The 16,306-nt window shown below is 51.9% G+C and overlaps 1 protein-coding gene across 5 annotated transcripts in view; it reads left to right on the top strand.

The window, feature by feature from the left end:
• The window catches only part of ITSN2 (intersectin 2), a 99,576-nt gene that overhangs the window by 82,281 nt on the left and 989 nt on the right, over positions 1-16,306 (top strand). For 4 of the 5 annotated variants that reach the window (XM_070428772.1, XM_070428773.1, XM_070428774.1 and 1 more), the window contains 10 exons: positions 3,645-3,766; positions 4,917-5,023; positions 6,091-6,274; positions 9,012-9,110; positions 10,691-10,858; positions 11,250-11,465; positions 12,387-12,508; positions 13,232-13,314; positions 15,244-15,327; positions 15,724-15,897. In XM_070428772.1, the coding sequence (XP_070284873.1) occupies positions 3,645-3,766; positions 4,917-5,023; positions 6,091-6,274; positions 9,012-9,110; positions 10,691-10,858; positions 11,250-11,465; positions 12,387-12,508; positions 13,232-13,314; positions 15,244-15,327; positions 15,724-15,897 (1,359 nt within the window). Of the gene's footprint in view, positions 1-3,644; positions 3,767-4,916; positions 5,024-6,090; positions 6,275-9,011; positions 9,111-10,690; positions 10,859-11,249; positions 11,466-12,386; positions 12,509-13,231; positions 13,315-13,929; positions 13,962-15,243; positions 15,328-15,723; positions 15,898-16,306 lie in introns of those variants that run through there. The other variant, XM_070428776.1, reaches the window with a different exon arrangement.

Below are 16,306 nucleotides of genomic sequence, written 5' to 3'. Positions count from 1 at the left end.
GCATGCAGCACTTCTCTGTTTGGGCGGCCACAGTTCCAGTGCTCCATAGTCCCATGTTGCTACGGCTGCCACATTGGACGGTGCAGGGACAGAGGATGGCAAAGGTGTATTCTGCCCACAAACCCTGATTCCTCAGTTCTCAAAAGGCACTTCCCCTCTCCTCCAAAACGAGGGGAACCCGCTGGGTTCATCACACTACATGTTCCTGAGGGCAGAGCCCTCCCAGGGGAATCCCCAGGCTGCAGCATTGTCCGAGTTCATTGGACTCCCAGGAGAGCAGGGAGCCTGGAGGCAGGCAGAGGCACAGGCACAGACGGAAGCACCATGGTGATGAGAGTCACAAAGGCTGGGGGCGGGACTCCTCCTGGGGTCAGTGTTGTGGGCAGGTGGAGGAGGTCACTGGATTTGGTAATGGCAAGGTCATTGTTACCTTCACCAGAGCAGTGTCCATGGAGCAGGGGGACAGGAGAGCTGGGGGGATTGGCCGTTTGGCCGTGAGACCAGAGCGAGGGTGCTTGAGGAGGGAGCGGGGTTGGAGGAAGGGTGCTTGTTTTAAACAGTGGGGTAGGAGGGACATTGAACCGCACGTCTGGGCTAAGAAGGAACCCGTGGATACTAACCCTGGAATTGTGAGCATGGGGAAGGGTCCTACAGGAGAGGGCCGGTTCAGGATGCTGGCTGGAGGGAGGAATTGACACAGTCCCATCCCTAGACACAGGAAGGAAGTGCAGGGCCGCGTGAGCACGGAGGGAAAGGGCAGGAAGGGAAAGGGGCATCTTCCCTAACGTCTGCGGTAAGAACATCTGAAAGTGAAGGGAGGGGTCCGGATGGAAACTGGAACAGAGAATGAATGTTTATAATGACATGCAAAAGGGCCAGCTAGGGGTGGGGTACAAGATTGTCCCCAAGTCACCCTGATAAAGCTAATGTCACGTATGTCCCAGCCTTAGAAAGGGTAAAATATCTGAGATGTTCCCTATGATTCTGAGGCGCAGAACAGAGAGGCCGATGCTGGTGGGTTTTAATGTCATCGTTCCCCAAAGCGTGGCACGCGTGTCCAGGTGGCACACAAGCAATGACATGCAGAACAGCACCCGAGAGGACTCGCTGTAAAGGTCATTTATTATTATTAGAGGAAACATAACCAGTGCATCCGATCCATGGCTCCCTAGACGTTTAACTCAACGTGAGTACATTTAGAACAGTGGTTCTCAACCTTCCTAATGCCGCGACCCTTTAATACAGTTCCTCATGTTGTGGTGACCCCCAACCATAAAATCATTTTCGTTGCTACTTCATAACTGTAATTTTGCTACTGTTATGAATCGTAATGTAAATATCTGATATGCAGGATGTATTTTCATTGTTACAAAATGAACATAATTAACGCACAGTGATTAATCACAAAAACAATATGTAATTATATATGTGTTTTCTGATGGTCTTATGCAACCCCTGTGAAAGGGTCGTTCGACCCCCAAAGGGGTCTCGGCCCACAGGTTGAGAACCGCTGATTTAGAGGAAACGGGTGAATGAATAACTAATAGTGGAGCTGGAACATGGGTGTGGCGGAATGCGCATGACTGAAACTTGTGAAATTCTAGTGTAAGAGAGGAGGTCGCCTGCCCTAACTGGTTTGGCTCAGCGGATAGAGCGTCGGCCTGCGGACTCAAGGGTCCCAGGTTCGATTCCGGTCAAGTGCATGTACTTTGGTTGCGGGCACATCCCCAGTAGGGGGTGTGCAGGAGACAGTTGATTTATGTTTCTCTCTCATCGATGTTTCTAACTCTTTATCCCTCTCCCTTCCTCTCTGTAAAAAATCAATAAAATATATTTTTAAAAAGAGAGAGAGAGAGAGGAGGTCGCCTTAGACTGTTCTGCTGGCTTAGACTGCTCTGCTGGCTTCCATCGGAGTTGGCTGGCAACCCCCATCGGGGTCAGAAGCGCTCCGTCCGGTGTCAGCGCACGCCCCTTGCGACTGACAGCCCGGTCTGACAGGCATGCGCCTGCCCTGCTAGTCCAAAACCTCAGTCGTTCCTGCGGTTCTGCCTGGTGGAACAGAATAAAATACGACCCTAGGAGAAGCTGGATGATTTTGAACATGACAGAGGCACTGTTTTCTTCTTGGTAGCACCAAGCCAGCCTTAATTCAATTTTTGTTTTACTGTGAGAGTACTTTTTCTTTTTAAAGCTGTTGGCAACATGTGCAGAAAATAGAACAGCTGCCTTCATTATAACTACCGGTAAGCCCCAATCTATACAAAGTATATAAATATTCACAGGCCACCAGAAAAAGAAAGCCCCTTTATTTTTTATTTTTTTAAATATATATATATATTTTTTTATTATTATTATTATTTCAGAGAGGAATAGAGAGATAGAAACATCAATGATGACAGGGAATCACTGACCAGCTGCCTCCTGCATGCCCCCTACTGGGGACGGAGCCTGCACCCCAGGCATATGCCCTTGACTGGAGGCCGACGCTCTATTCACTGAGCCAAACCGGCTAGGGCAAGAAAGCCCCTTGAAAAGCCCAGTCTGATCCTGGCATTTTCTGCCTCTATGGCTTTGTCCGTTCGTTCCCAGTGCCGGCCAAGCTCCTTCCCATGTGGTACGGCTGCGTCCGTCCGGACGCTGCCCCAGTCCACCTGGCCACTGCCCAAGGCTGCCCCTTCCTCCTGCCACCCTCCCTGATTGCCTCTCCTTCCGAGGTCACCCACGCCTCCTGCGGTTTCTCTCTCCAGCTTTTAGACCTGCACCTCTTGCTGCTTGGTGCTGTAGCTGTTGGGGACTACCTGCTTTTTCTTTCTGTCTGAGGAAGGACTTGCTGAGCAGTTTCCCCTGTCGCTGTGCACCAGCTGCTTACCGACTGGTTCTGGCTTATGTCACTTCCCAGTCTGACATTTCGTTCAGCTCCCATGTGCCTGTAAATCGATCCACCTCTCACCCTGACGTGAGGCGGCTCGTGTGTATCCCAGACCACCAGTCCTTTGTCCTCGTCGGTTAAGTGGTCTTGTTGGGAACCGGTGGCTGCTGGGAGCTGTAGGTTTCCTGACGTAGCACTTGACTTTGAGAAAGCTACAGAAATGTTTCTCAAACATTTTTTAAGCCGCAGCTCACAGTAGGAAATACATTTTACACCCCCACATATGTACCTACCTAACATTTTTCAGAGAACAGTGCTCGCACGTGACAGCTTCTATTTACAAAACTAACCGGATATCATGACCGGTGGGGAGCTCATGACCTGTGGCTTGACAAACACTGGTCTGAAGCATGTGAGTCATTTAATCATTTCAATATCTTTGAAAATGTCTTGAGACGGTGAGATTGGCATAGAGTCTTCACAAACTCAGCCCAGTGCTGATCTCTCTGAGATTTTTGTTTAAATCTTTCATCCTGTCATTTCCTCTTTGGAAAGGAAATTGACCTGTTATAGGTGTTGCTGATTCGCTGCTTGGGAGCCCCGAGTGGTCATTGTCCGCAGGTGTGCGCCGCCCGCAGAAGGCCCGGGCTCTTTGGAAAGCTGTGTAGTTCCTGCGAGGCAGCATTTGGAAACCCAGCGCATCTGCTGACAGATTTCGGTTTTCTGCAGAGAAGACTAAAGTACTATTTTGAAACGCTACCCTGTTTTTCCATAGGGTGTGCTGATCTCCAAACGCTGGACACCATGCAGCCGATGGAGAGGAAGAGGCAGGGCTACATCCACGAGCTGATTCAGACTGAGGAGCGGTACGTGGACGACCTGCAGCTGGTCGTGGAGGTGAGGGGCCCGGCTGACCGGCTCTGGGAGCGGAGGGGTGGGGGCCTAGAAGCGAGGTGTCACCTCCAATGTGTGAGTTCACAAGCAGTGACGGGAGTTCTCACCCTCTCAAATGCTTTCCCTGCCCGTTGGAGAGGGCTCAGATCTGAAGCCAATTTTTTCCCAGATTAGGTAATTCAGAGTGGAGAGAGAGAGAGAGAGAGAGCGCGCAAGAGGCACTCAGGCGCCTCGGTCGGAAGTGGTAGAGGCCCCATCTGGGAAGGACAGGGTACCGAGTAGGTGGGAGGGCAGCTGTTTTGACACCTGACATTTTCATGAACCCTGATGGAGGAATTATTAAGCAGTGGGAGTGTTCCCCTCACATTTGTATCCGGTTGGAAAACCAATGAGGGCCATATTGTAAAATATCTCCCAATTGCCATCTATTCACTGTTTATGTTTGTGCCTATTGACGTCAGCAGTGGCCCCTATGCTGACAACGGCTGTTAGAGTGGTTCAAAATGATGTGTGTTTGAGTAAATACAGTGAGACTTTATAGTTTTGTTTCCATGGCTTTTAGTTAAATAAACCACCTAAGGAGACCAGGGGACCCCTTTCTCCCCCCAACACACATGCACAGGCTCAACAGGTGCATCGTATGCCTGGCCATGACCCTCCTGGTGACAGCACGGAGCAGAAGCTGCAGCCTCCTGAGCCTGCCCCCCAGCAAGGCCTGCCTTTCTCCTCCCTGTTTGCGTGGTTGTCAGTCTTGGGGGTGACGTAGTCTTCGCTGTTTATTTTGCTGAACTTCGACAAACTGCTCAGAGAACACGGAGGTGCTCAGCCTGACAGCAGTCCTCCTCACCAGCTCTGCAGGCTGTCGGTGCAGGTGCTGCGTGCAGGCGTTCCTTTCCCCTCCGCAGCGCCCAGGACAGAGTGAGAGCCGCTCCTCCTGATGAGATGACCGGATTCAGTCCTTAGGATCCACCCTGATAGGAGCCCAAATGGCAGTCAGTAGGGAAGTCATAAAGGTTAACCATCATAAACACGTTTATTTAAAAAGACCATGATCTGATTAGCTCCAGTGTCTGAAGGTATTGTTTGATTTAGACCTCATAGGTTGTAAATTCACACTTCAGCTAACTTTTTTCCTTTTGTGTTTAAAACTTAGGTTTTTCAGAAACGGATGGCAGAGTCAGGCTCTCTCACCGAAGGAGAAATGACCTTGATCTTCGTTAACTGGAAGGAGCTCATCATGTCTAACACGAAGCTGCTGAAGTGAGTGCAGAGCCTCACCCCTCGTGGCCGCGACCCCCACCGCGCCCCCAGGCCCCAGACTTGCACACGGAACTCCCAGCAGGGCTCCTTAGCGAAGGACCTTCCACTGTTCTCTGCTCTCTCGGGCTTTTCATTTTATTATTATGGTATGAAATGCCCTGTAACTGTAACATACCTCATTATTAAAGTAAAGAAATATAACAAAGAAAATACTTTGACTAGACAAAGACATTAAAGCATTAAACACACTGTATCAACATATACTTGACTCCATTGGGTGGAGTCAGAAGTGGCAGCTCCTGGCCCCACATAATTGGCCAGTCGGGCAGCCCCTCGGCCTGTGTGGAATCCCACTCCTTGGGGTGATTTTCCGTCCCTGTGCCCGTGCGGACAGACTCTGGGGAGGAGGATCAGCGGCCCCAGCTCTGATCCCCCTCCTTCCTCCTGGGGCCCAGCAGCTGTCCTGGGCAGAGGCTCCCTCCCCCTCCACACCTGGCCCTGTGGGCTCTTGCTCCCTTTTTCCCTAGAGCAGCGGTTCTCAATCTGTGGGTCGCGACCCCTTTGGCGGTCGAACGACCCTTTCACAGGGGTCGCCTAAGACCATCCTGCATATCAGATATTTACATTACGATTCATAACAGTAGCAACATTTACAGTTATGAAGTAGCAACGAAAATAATTTTATGGTTGGGTCACAACATGAGGAACTGTATTTAAAGGGCCAGAAGGTTGAGAACCACTGCCCTAGAGAGTGAGAACAAGTTGGAATTTGTCAAAAGAAACTTTGCTAAGAAACTAAGGTGAAACCACAGCAATTCCAAAGGCATAGAAATGAGTCAGAAGAAACACCCATGGGTACTGACCCCGTGTGCTTATTCTTCTTTACTAACATTTCGCCCAGGTTGGCTTGGTCAGCAGGGCTTTCTGGCCAAGCTGCCTCCTCCTCCTCCTTCTGACTGTGCCCCTGGGTGCCAGAGGCTTTCCCGGAACTCACTGGTTATCACTGCGTTAGGCCCTCACGGGACAGTCACTCAGAAGCAGAAAGTGAGAGAGTGTGTTGGTTGCAGGGCCCTGCGGGTTCGGAAGAAGACCGGGGGCGAGAAGATGCCGGTGCAGATGATCGGGGACATCCTGGCGGCCGAGCTGTCCCACATGCAGGCCTACATCCGGTTCTGCAGCTGCCAGCTCAACGGAGCCGCTCTCTTACAGCAGAAGACCGACGAGGACACGGACTTCAAAGAATTTTTAAAGGTAATGCCATTCTGGGGACCATAACATGCCAGCCCGTTCTGAGGCGGAGGGGGAATCACAGTCACGGGGTGGGGGGGGGCGGGTATCCCCATGTTTCCCAAGGAGATACAAATATAGCAAAGAATGTTCTGGTTGTTTTGTGTAGCCTTTCATGTTGAGTTTATTTTCCTTGGCACTTGACCATGATTTTGCCCATCTTAATATAGCAGAGTGTTTTTTTAAGCCTGTTTACAAAAATCAGCTATTTTATACCCCCCAAATTCAGAATGTCCCTTTCTTAATTCTGTAAATTTATTTATTTTAGACACATCTTATTCCAGAAAGAATACATAATAGCTTACTGAAGTGTATAAAATGTAACAAGATAAAATAAAACTTACAATGAGTGGATGAATAAGGAAGTGTGGACAAGAGGAAATGGTGATGCCAGGAATTAGGATAATACATAAAACGCATGTCTGTGACCCTGTACATATACTGGACGTGTACACAGATGTCATCAAACCTTCCAGAACGACTGGTTCCTGGTGCTGTGGCCATAACTTACAAGCAGGCTGTGCGTGAGCAGAGAGCTGCACTGCACTCCGCACTGCGCACGGTACAATGAGTCAGCGGCATCCCTGCAGTGACACAGCAGTGAGCAAAAGTGGGGCGGAGGTTATAACTCAATAGCTCTAACAATATAGTTGTTAAAGTCTTAATTTAAAAACAGAGAATAGAATTTAGCATCATATGGAAAGAAGAGTCTATCACAACCAAAAAGGTTTATCCCAGGAGGCAAGAAAATATGCTTAGAACAAGAAAGGCTTCAGAATGGGACAGCGAGGTTGCAATCCCAGCCCCACCCACTGTCCAGTGGGTGACCTGGGTAAGTCACTTAACGCCTGGTGCCTCTAGTCCCTTCACCTGTGAGCCAGGGATGACCAGATAATACTCTTAAATACGATAGCACAGAGACCAGCCCATGTAAGCCTCAATAGATGCCAGTTACATTGACCTTCCTTAGGATGATCTCAGCGATGCACAGATGGTTCAGTATAAGGCGCTGAGGACAGATAAGGGGTTGCCTACGAATGAACTAGAAGAAACAGAAAGGAACCAAGTTTGTAGAAACAAGCATTGATCAGATTAGGTAAATGTAAAATTGTGAGTGCATCTGAATGCATCTGAAATGTAATAATCAATAGTAAAATTAAAAATCGGACATTTACCTTCTAAAGCATAGTAAAAGGTTAAAATATTTGTTCAAACAGCAATGCAGATAGGATGTCAGTGTCATCACAAGTGTAAAAGTAATAAAAATAAATAAAAATAGCTTCTAGTCTTATATTGAAGTGCATAGTATTGATCACATTGAAAAGCAAAATGTGACCATAAGCTGTGTTCTGAAATGTTACTTTTTTTAAAAAAAGTCAGAAAACATAGATATAAAAACCATGAAGGGAGCGAGGCTTGGCTCGTCGGTCGGGTTCTGCCCTCGGGGCTCGGCTGCACCCATTCAGGACTCGGTTGGGCTCTAAAAAAAAAACAAACAAACAAAAAAAAACACCATGAAGATGCTAGTTTTAGCAACATTTATAAATATATCCAAAAACAAAGGGAGGGAGCAATTTCAATATCCCATAGTGGGGAATTACAGGTAAACTATAGTAAATGTATTTTTCAGTCATTAGAAATGATGGTCCCAGCATTGAAGCTGCTATATACAGGCGAGGACCAGTACTAGCAGGAGAAGCACATAAGATGTGGTCCGTGGCCTCCTGGAGTTAACAGGCTGGGGGCGGAGCATGGAGACACCTCAAACAGGATACCTCTATGTGTGACAACCCAGTCCAGGTGTGGCGTTCTGAAAGAGGTAGCCATGGGATATCATGGGGGCTCAAGAAGGACCCCTGAAATGGAAGGAAGGTGTCAAGGAAGGAGAAAGCCTGGACAAGAGAAGGCATACTCTGAGTTTTCAGAGAGGAGTATGAATTAGCCAAAGAGCAGAAGAATGAAGGTCCATAACTAGCAAAGGTTAATGCATTCATTACCTGACACATAGTTAGGTGCTCAGTAAATGGTAGCACTTGTTACTAATAAAATAGGGACAGTGGGCAGGCGGGGCGGGGGGGGGGGGGGGGGAGGGGGGAGGGGAGGGGCGCAATCAAGACCTACTTAGAAGAAAGATTGGCATCAGTGGTGACTCCTAGGCATGGGGGAGGTGGGTGGGTGTAGAATGGTGCTAGCAGTTCTAATGGGCATAGAGGTAGAAAGGAAGGCTTTTACGAGGAGAGGTGAGGACTTGGTGTTGGGGTATGTTGAGGTATGGAGGGTCTGTGGGGCATCCAGGTGAGAAGGAGAGGAATGTGGTGAGTGCAGAGCTTCAGAGAGGGTCTGGGTTATGGACTTGGGGACTCCGCTGCCGGGGAGGGACCTGGGGCAGCACCTACCATTCAGAGTGGGTAGAGGAGAAGGGAGGTGACTGAGGTCAGTGGACTGGGAAGACAGCTGAGTGGTTTTGGAAGCAAAGGAAGGAGTGATTCGATCACACAGGCTGTCAGACACCTGTGAGAAGGAACTGCGAGGCATCGCTGGGTTGGGCACATGAGGTGAGATACTGCTATGCTAATCTGAACACATCATCATGGACCCTGAGTTTTTTAAAGGAATTAGAGATCTAAAGGGTCAGGAGTACAGCGCTGTGTCCTTGCTCTCCCGGGCAGTGACTTCCCCACGAGCCTCTCTTGTTTTGCAGAAGCTGGCGTCTGACCCGCGATGTAAAGGCATGCCCCTCTCCAGCTTCCTGCTGAAGCCCATGCAGAGGATCACCCGCTACCCCCTGCTCATCCGAAGCGTGAGTGCCCGCCGGGACAGAGGCAGGACCCTGTGAGGCCGACAGGGAGCCTCAATACACCAGCACCCTCTCCCCACCCATGATCTCCCTCCACTGCCTCCTGGACCAGGCACGGGGGAGGGCGGGGGCGGGGAGTGCGTGTGCACGTGTGTGCGCACCATGAACACCCAGTACAATCTGAAGGGCTGAATCCTTGGAAGTGAGCAATGAAAAGAAGCATCACTTGGTAACCTGTCCCCCCTTCACAGGGAACCCCGCCTCTCAGAGTCCTGAGTGTATCTGGCAGGTGAAGGCCCTCTAAGTCTCCAGGGGGAAGCCCGCCTGGAGCCCAGGGTCCACCAGCAGCACAACCTTGGGCTCCAGTCTTTCTGCTGAAACTTAAATTCATTTACCAACTGAGCACCTTTGCCCAGTGTCCCAGGGCGTCCCGCTCAGCATGTCCTAAACAGTGCGCATGGTCCCCTCACCTCAACGTGCTGACTGAGCAGTCCTAACATCCACCCATCTTTCGACATAAGCAATGTGGGCCTCTTGAGCCAATATAAGGCCCCAGGAGGAGGCGGACCTGACGAAGGATTATTCCACACACATTAATAATTGATGTATATTAATCACCTTGCAAAGAAAAACAGTAGTAATAATACAACACTATTGCTTTATTGGTTCTCCCTTGACCATGGTTGCTCTGTAGCCATGTTAGCTCACTGTAGGCCTATGTTTCCGAGCTCGTGTTACAGTTATGACACCAAACAGACACAGTACACGTTAATCTACACCGTCCCTGACACAAAATATTTTGGGCCCAATATGTTTCAGAATTCAGAATATAATTCAAACACTGTGTACTATATGATCCCCCAAAAGCCTGGGCAGCACCTATAGCCAAACACGTTAATATTCCTACAGTGAATATGTGGGTAATCACTGTAAGTAGAAAGAATAAATGCATCTCTTCAGTTCAGGTGAGGTTTTTCTACCAGTGAGTGTTGAGAAAGCCTTTAGGCTCCAGGGCTTTTTCACTTTGGAATTAGGAAAGGGCTCGCCTGACTGGGGAGGCCAGAGGGGTCGTCCGCTGAGGGCCGCTCGTTTCTGGAGGGACACACTCAGCTCTATTCTGGCCTCTGGCCTTTGACATTTGTACTTTAGTTTGAATGAACCGAGTGTGTTTTCCTACATTCTAACCACATAATTGTATTGTATTCTTCCTGTAGCAGGCGATTCATTGTTTTTATCAGATTTTTCAAAAGGTTCAATGACCCAAAAAACGTTAGTCACTGGGGGGAGTAGGGAGGCGTCCTCTAACATGCGGCCTCTTACCCAGGCTCCGCTGGAGAGCCGGCAGAGCCCCACAGGTTCCAGGGCACGAGATCCATGTCGCCCTCGGCACACCCTCTTGTAGCTGTGTCACCTGTCTCCCCAGGGACTCAGGGGAGAGAGCTTCTCGAGGGCTAATGACGACTTGCTCACCATTGGGTTCTCAGTGCCCAGCATGGCACCCAGCACATCTCGGCAGCCGTAGGACGCCCGGGTGGGGGTGGTGGGCACAGTACACCCCACGTGACCCAGCCACTCTTTTCCAGATTCTGGAGAACACGCCAGAGAGTCACGTGGACCATTCCTCCTTGAAGCTGGCCCTCGAGCGGGCAGAAGAGCTTTGCTCTCAAGTGAACGAAGGCGTCCGGGAGAAGGAAAACTCGGACCGCCTGGAGTGGATCCAGACGCACGTCCAGTGCGAGGGCCTCGCGGAGGTGAGGCCTGTGGTGGGAGCCAGGCCGCCGGGCAGGCTCTGGGTGGGGACCGGGGCCAGCCTCCCCCAGTGTGGACCATCTACACCTCAGCTCAGCGCAGGTGCACTCAGGGCCCACCTTTCTGGGCCGTCGTCCTCCTTCCTCGTACAGAGGGATTTGGCGCTTGTGTCTTGAGGTCTTTGAGTTCAGCTGCTAGAGCCAGGACTGTGGGTGTGAGTGACCGTTCTCACTGCGCCCGTTGGGAGAGAAACACCGTGTGTGCAGGTGAATGCTGTGTCCACATTCCCACAGAAAGGGCTCCCACAGAACCCTCGGGTCCGGCTCCGGCCTGGGATGCCGGACGGTGCGTGTTGGGACTTCCACACTGACCGACCGTTTCTTTCTCCTGAAGCAACTCATTTTCAACTCCCTCACCAACTGCCTGGGGCCGCGGAAGCTGCTGCACAGCGGGAAGCTGCACAAGACCAAGAGCAACAAGGAGCTGCATGGCTTCCTCTTCAACGACTTCCTGCTCCTCACCCACCTGGTCAAGCAGTTCGCCGTGTCCTCGGGCACCGAGAAGCTCTTCAGCTCCAAGTCCAACGCTCAGTTCAAAATGTATAAGATGGTGAGTGGCCGTCCGGCAGCAGCGGCACCGAGACCACCTTCCCGGCCTGGCCCTTCCTGTCCTCGCGGGCCCCACACCTGCTCCAGGTGACTCACCTCCCTTGTCCCTTCCCCGGGAAGGGGCCCGTGTGGCTGGGCCTTCACTGCCCTGACAGCCTCTGGAGACTCCAGCTCGGGTTCTGGCAGCCGTGACACATGACCCGCCTCTCGCACGTTCAGCATCGGGTGGGTCTCGGGAGTAGAGTGCCAGGTGCAGTGTGCAGAGGGGAGACCCTGTCGCGTGAGCAGTCACACCTACCACCCCAGATAGTTACTTTCACAAGACGGAGGCCGTTTCTTCCTCCCAAATAAGCCTCTGGAAGCTACACCCCTCTCTCCTTCTCCAAGAGGCACTTTTTCTTTTTTAATGAAATCTTTATTGTTGAAAGTATTACCTGTGGTCCCTGTTTTCCCCCATTGGCCCCTTCTAGCCCGCCCCAGGCCTTCACCACCCTATCGTCTGTCCTCGGGTTATGCATACAAGTTCATTGGTTGATCTCTTCCCACCCTCCCCCTCCCCCTCCCCTTCACCCTCCCCCTCACCATCCCCCCACCCTCCCCCTCGCCATCCCCCCCGCTCCCTTTCACCATCCCCCCACAACCCCCCGCCTTCCCTCTGAGATTCCAAAGTCTGTCCCATGCTCTGTCTCTGGATCTATTTTGTTCCTCAGTTTATTTTGTTCATTAGCTTCCACATATGAGTGAGATCATGTGATACTGGTCTTTCTCTGACTGGCTTATTTCGCTTAGCATAATGCTCTCCAGGTCCCTCCGAGCTGTCCCAAAGGGTCAGACAGCCTTCTTGACACGAGGCTCTTGAGGACAGACAGAACTCCGGACGAAGGCCCATCTGACAGCCTGTGTTCTGACCTAACTCTTTCAGCCCATTTTCCTGAATGAAGTCCTGGTGAAACTGCCCACAGACCCTTCCAGCGAGGAGCCTGTCTTCCACATTTCTCACATCGACCGGGTCTACACCCTCCGGACAGACAACATTAACGAGAGGTCAGTCCCGCGGCCTCTTATGACCAGTGCCCTGCCCGGCCCGCTGGGAGGCTGATGGTAGCCACCTCCTCACAGAGCATCTTCCCCCAGGGCAGACCCACATGCACTCCCTGCTGAAACCCCTCAGGCAGCAGCCAGTGCTCCTCTGGTCTCCAGAGGCCCTGCTCGCGCCTCTCGGGCACAGTCCCATCGCTGCACCCACAGGACCAGCCGGTGCCCGCCGCGTCCGAGAGCTCAGAGCGGTGCCCGCTGTGTCCGAGCGCTCAGAGCAATGCCCACCGTGTCTCAGTGCTCAGAGCGGTGCCCGTCGTGTCCCAGCACTCAGAGCAGTGCCCACCGCGTCCGAGCGCTCAGAGCGGTGCCCGCCGTGTCCGAGCGCTCAGAGCGGTGCCCACCGTGTCTCAGTGCTCAGAGGGGTGCCTGCCGTGTCTAAGCGCTCAGAGGGGTGCCCGCCGTGTCCGAGCGCTCAGAGCGGTGCCCACTGTGTCCAGGCGCTCAGAGCAGTGCCTGCCCTTTTGTAAGTGGTCAGGACTGTCTAGAAATGATCGGCTTGACCTCAGTTAGCAAACGAATCTTTGAGTTGAGTGAATATTAAGCCTGTGATTGGGAACTTGTTGAAGCCGAGGTTAGCCAAAGAGAGGAGAGGGGTGCCTGGCTTTGGCTCCTGGTTGACCTGGGAGGTGCGGGGAAAGCTGCCCAAAGGCTGTGCTCTGCTTCCCCCAGGACTGCCTGGGTGCAGAAGATCAAGGCCGCTTCTGAGCAGTACATCGACACGGAGAAGAAGAAGCGAGAGAGGGCCTATCAAGGTAGTCGGACGGGCCCTGACTGTTGGAACCAGCCACCAGGGGGCCCTGGGGAGCGGGGGGGGGGGGGCGAGTGGGGGGTCCTTACCTTCAGGACGCAGCTGTGACAGTGAGGGGTAGATGGGGAGTGAAAGGCCAGACTTGCTGCGGATCAGACTGCAGAGCTCAGCTGCTCTTCCCCCTGAGGCTGTTCCAAACCTCCTGGGCCTCCCGGAGCCCCTCACCCGCTGCCCCCAGTACACAACACACACCTCTCCTCTGGGCAGCAGCTGAGTCCCATAGGTTCCCCACTGTTCTCTTTCCCATTTACCTGGTCCTTTCCTTTCCCGGTGACACAGCCCCTGCAGTCCCCCTCCCAGGCTGTAGCACGAGTCCCCTGGGCCCCATCACACCCCTTCATTTCTGGAGTATCTGCTCTCAGTATCTCTCTCCCTCCTTAAACCTCTTCCTTGTTGCTGCCCAAGTTAAGGCCAAAGTTCTTACCCTAAACTCAGGGTCCATACCGTTGCTTAATTGAACAACTCACCTTTGAAACCCTGTCCGCCTCCTCCTCCAGGCAGTCCCCCCATGTGTGTCCCTGGCCGCTATAGTTGCAGTTCTTTATGTTTTTTTATTCAGGTTTTCCTTATTTTGTTACATACTCCTGAAAGGTATGTGTAACTCAGCTTTTACTAATTGTGTCTTGTTTTAATGGTATTTTAAAGGCTTGCTATTGGGAAATCAATGATTGAATCATTTATAAAGCATACAAAGATCTCTTAATTGGTCAAAGATGTAAATCAAAGTGTTTCCATGTTAGTGTTGCTTAACATCAATACCTGTCCATATGCATTTTCCACATGTTTAATTCTTCAGACACTTATTGATTACTTACTCTGTGCCAGGCCCCATGTGAGTCTTAACCAGGCCTACAACGTTGAGCAGGCCCAGCCCTGCCCACCCGGAGTGGGCACCGAGGAGAGGCGGGCACCTGCTCACAGAGCAGGCTCTCCTTGCCCTGGTAAACATCAATAGTTTGCCAAGCAGACTTTTTGTTCGTCTTTTTACAACCCTGAGAACAAAACCTGCTTAACTAGCTTCATATTTACTAAGGTAGATTGAGTTCACGGACTATTTCTCTCCATATGAAAAGCATTTTTAGTACCTCCTTAAATAGTAGAATAAGGTCTTCAGCGAAACTGCTTTGTGAGCTGAAGTGTTTACGTATCATTGGAAGTGCGGTCAGCACTTAAGGAAATAGACTTTGGTGCCTGATGTTTACGTTTCGGCCTGCCGATTAGAAGCTCTGGGGCGTGAGAGGCTCCAGTCCTTCCCACGCCCCAGTTTTCGCACAAATGGAGATGACCGTTACAGAGAGCTGCCTTAACATGGGGCAACCGTGCAGTTTCAATAACTTACACAAAGGTCTGGCACATGCCTAGCACAGAGTAAGTATCCAATAAATGTTAGTAGGTATCGACGTGCTGAGCGAATATAATGTGCCATAATTTTATTAATATTACTGTCTGTTGGTTCGTGGAGGGGTTGATACAAGGTGAGTAAATAGTCTGCGCTCTGCAATGGCTCCTCCTAGCGGAAGAGACGGACATAAACATAGAACTACAGGCCCGGCCGCCGGGGGATGCTCAGAAGCCAGGGATAATGGAAGCTCAGAGGAGGGAAGGGATCTGGGTGGTGAGGCATGAGATTGGACCTGCATCTTGAAGGATGAGTCGGGTGCCAATGGGCCAAGATGACAGGCCGCACGGCCGGGGCAAAGGCACGGAGCAGCCAGACGCTGGTCTGCTGGGCCGGGGGCAGTGGCAGGTGAGGCTGGGCAGTGTGAAGGTGGGTCCGAAAGACCGACTCTGAGAAGGAACAGCTCAGCGTCACCACTGCACTTGCTGTTTTCTCAGAGAAGAAGTTAACGTGACTCGTCTTCCTGTTTTGTAGCTCGCTCTCAAAAGACTTCAGGCATCGGGCGTCTGATGGTGCATGTCATTGAAGCTACAGAATTAAAAGCCTGCAAACCAAATGGTAAATGCTTCTTTCATTCAACAGATGTGGTGACGGCCCCGCTCTCTGCTGAGGCCCCTTCTGAGCATCGGATGATGGATGCTTTTAAAGTCATGTGTCCAATGCCACTAACATGGTTTGGGCCAATATCATTACCACTGTTTCCCACTAAGCGCAGTGCCTCCCCTCAGTGCTTCTGGGCGGAGAAAGCACGAAGCAAGTTGCACTGACACTTGCCTGGGCTCGTGGGGAGCAGCTGGGGCACCGGAGCCCACACGGTCACTCCCGGGCCATGGCCCTGTCGGCTCGGGGGACAGGGAGACCACAGGCAGACACGGGCCCTCCGGCAGCGCCCCCTGCTGCCCGGTCTGTGCCACCCGACACGTGCCACCTGTGTCCTTGTTTGTTGTGGTTCAGGAAAGAGCAACCCGTACTGTGAAATCAGCATGGGCTCCCAGAGCTACACCACCAGGACCCTCCAGGACACACTGAACCCCAAGTGGAACTTCAACTGCCAGTTCTTCATTAAGGACCTGCACCAAGACGTGCTGTGTCTCACCATGTTCGACAGGGACCAGTTCTCTCCAGACGGTAAAGTATGACTCGTCCGGACCTCGGGCCCTCGGGCCGGAGCCGGGCGCCCGGCATTGCCTCCCACAGACCCTCCGGCCGCACGGCTCCCTCGCCTGGCAGCTGTGCGGGCGCCTCCTGGGGAAGGGCAGCCTCAGGGTGTTCAGTATTGACCCCGTCACTCCCCACGTGGGTCACAGAAACTGTGCCACGCGCACCTGCTGGAGGGTGAGAGGTTCCCGACCAGACAAGGGCTCCAAGCAGGCGGCTTTCCTCCCCGCGCCCGTCCTCACCGTGCCTCCACTCAGTCCACACAGCCCAGGACCAGAGGGAGTGGCTTGTTTTGGATTTGAAAGTTGTATGAATCCTGTTTCAGACACAACTCCTGGGGTAGTTTCTTCACCAGCTTTATCAAGAAGGCTTCTGACTC

The sequence above is a fragment of the Myotis yumanensis genome, unplaced genomic scaffold, assembly GCF_028538775.1.
Source record: "Myotis yumanensis isolate MYYU_CA2020_CCGP unplaced genomic scaffold, mMyoYum1.0.hap1 SCAF_11, whole genome shotgun sequence".
Classification (NCBI taxonomy): domain Eukaryota; kingdom Metazoa; phylum Chordata; class Mammalia; order Chiroptera; family Vespertilionidae; genus Myotis; species Myotis yumanensis.
The sequence above is the reverse complement of the archived record's forward strand: the minus strand, read 5'-3'. Positions and strand labels throughout refer to the sequence as shown.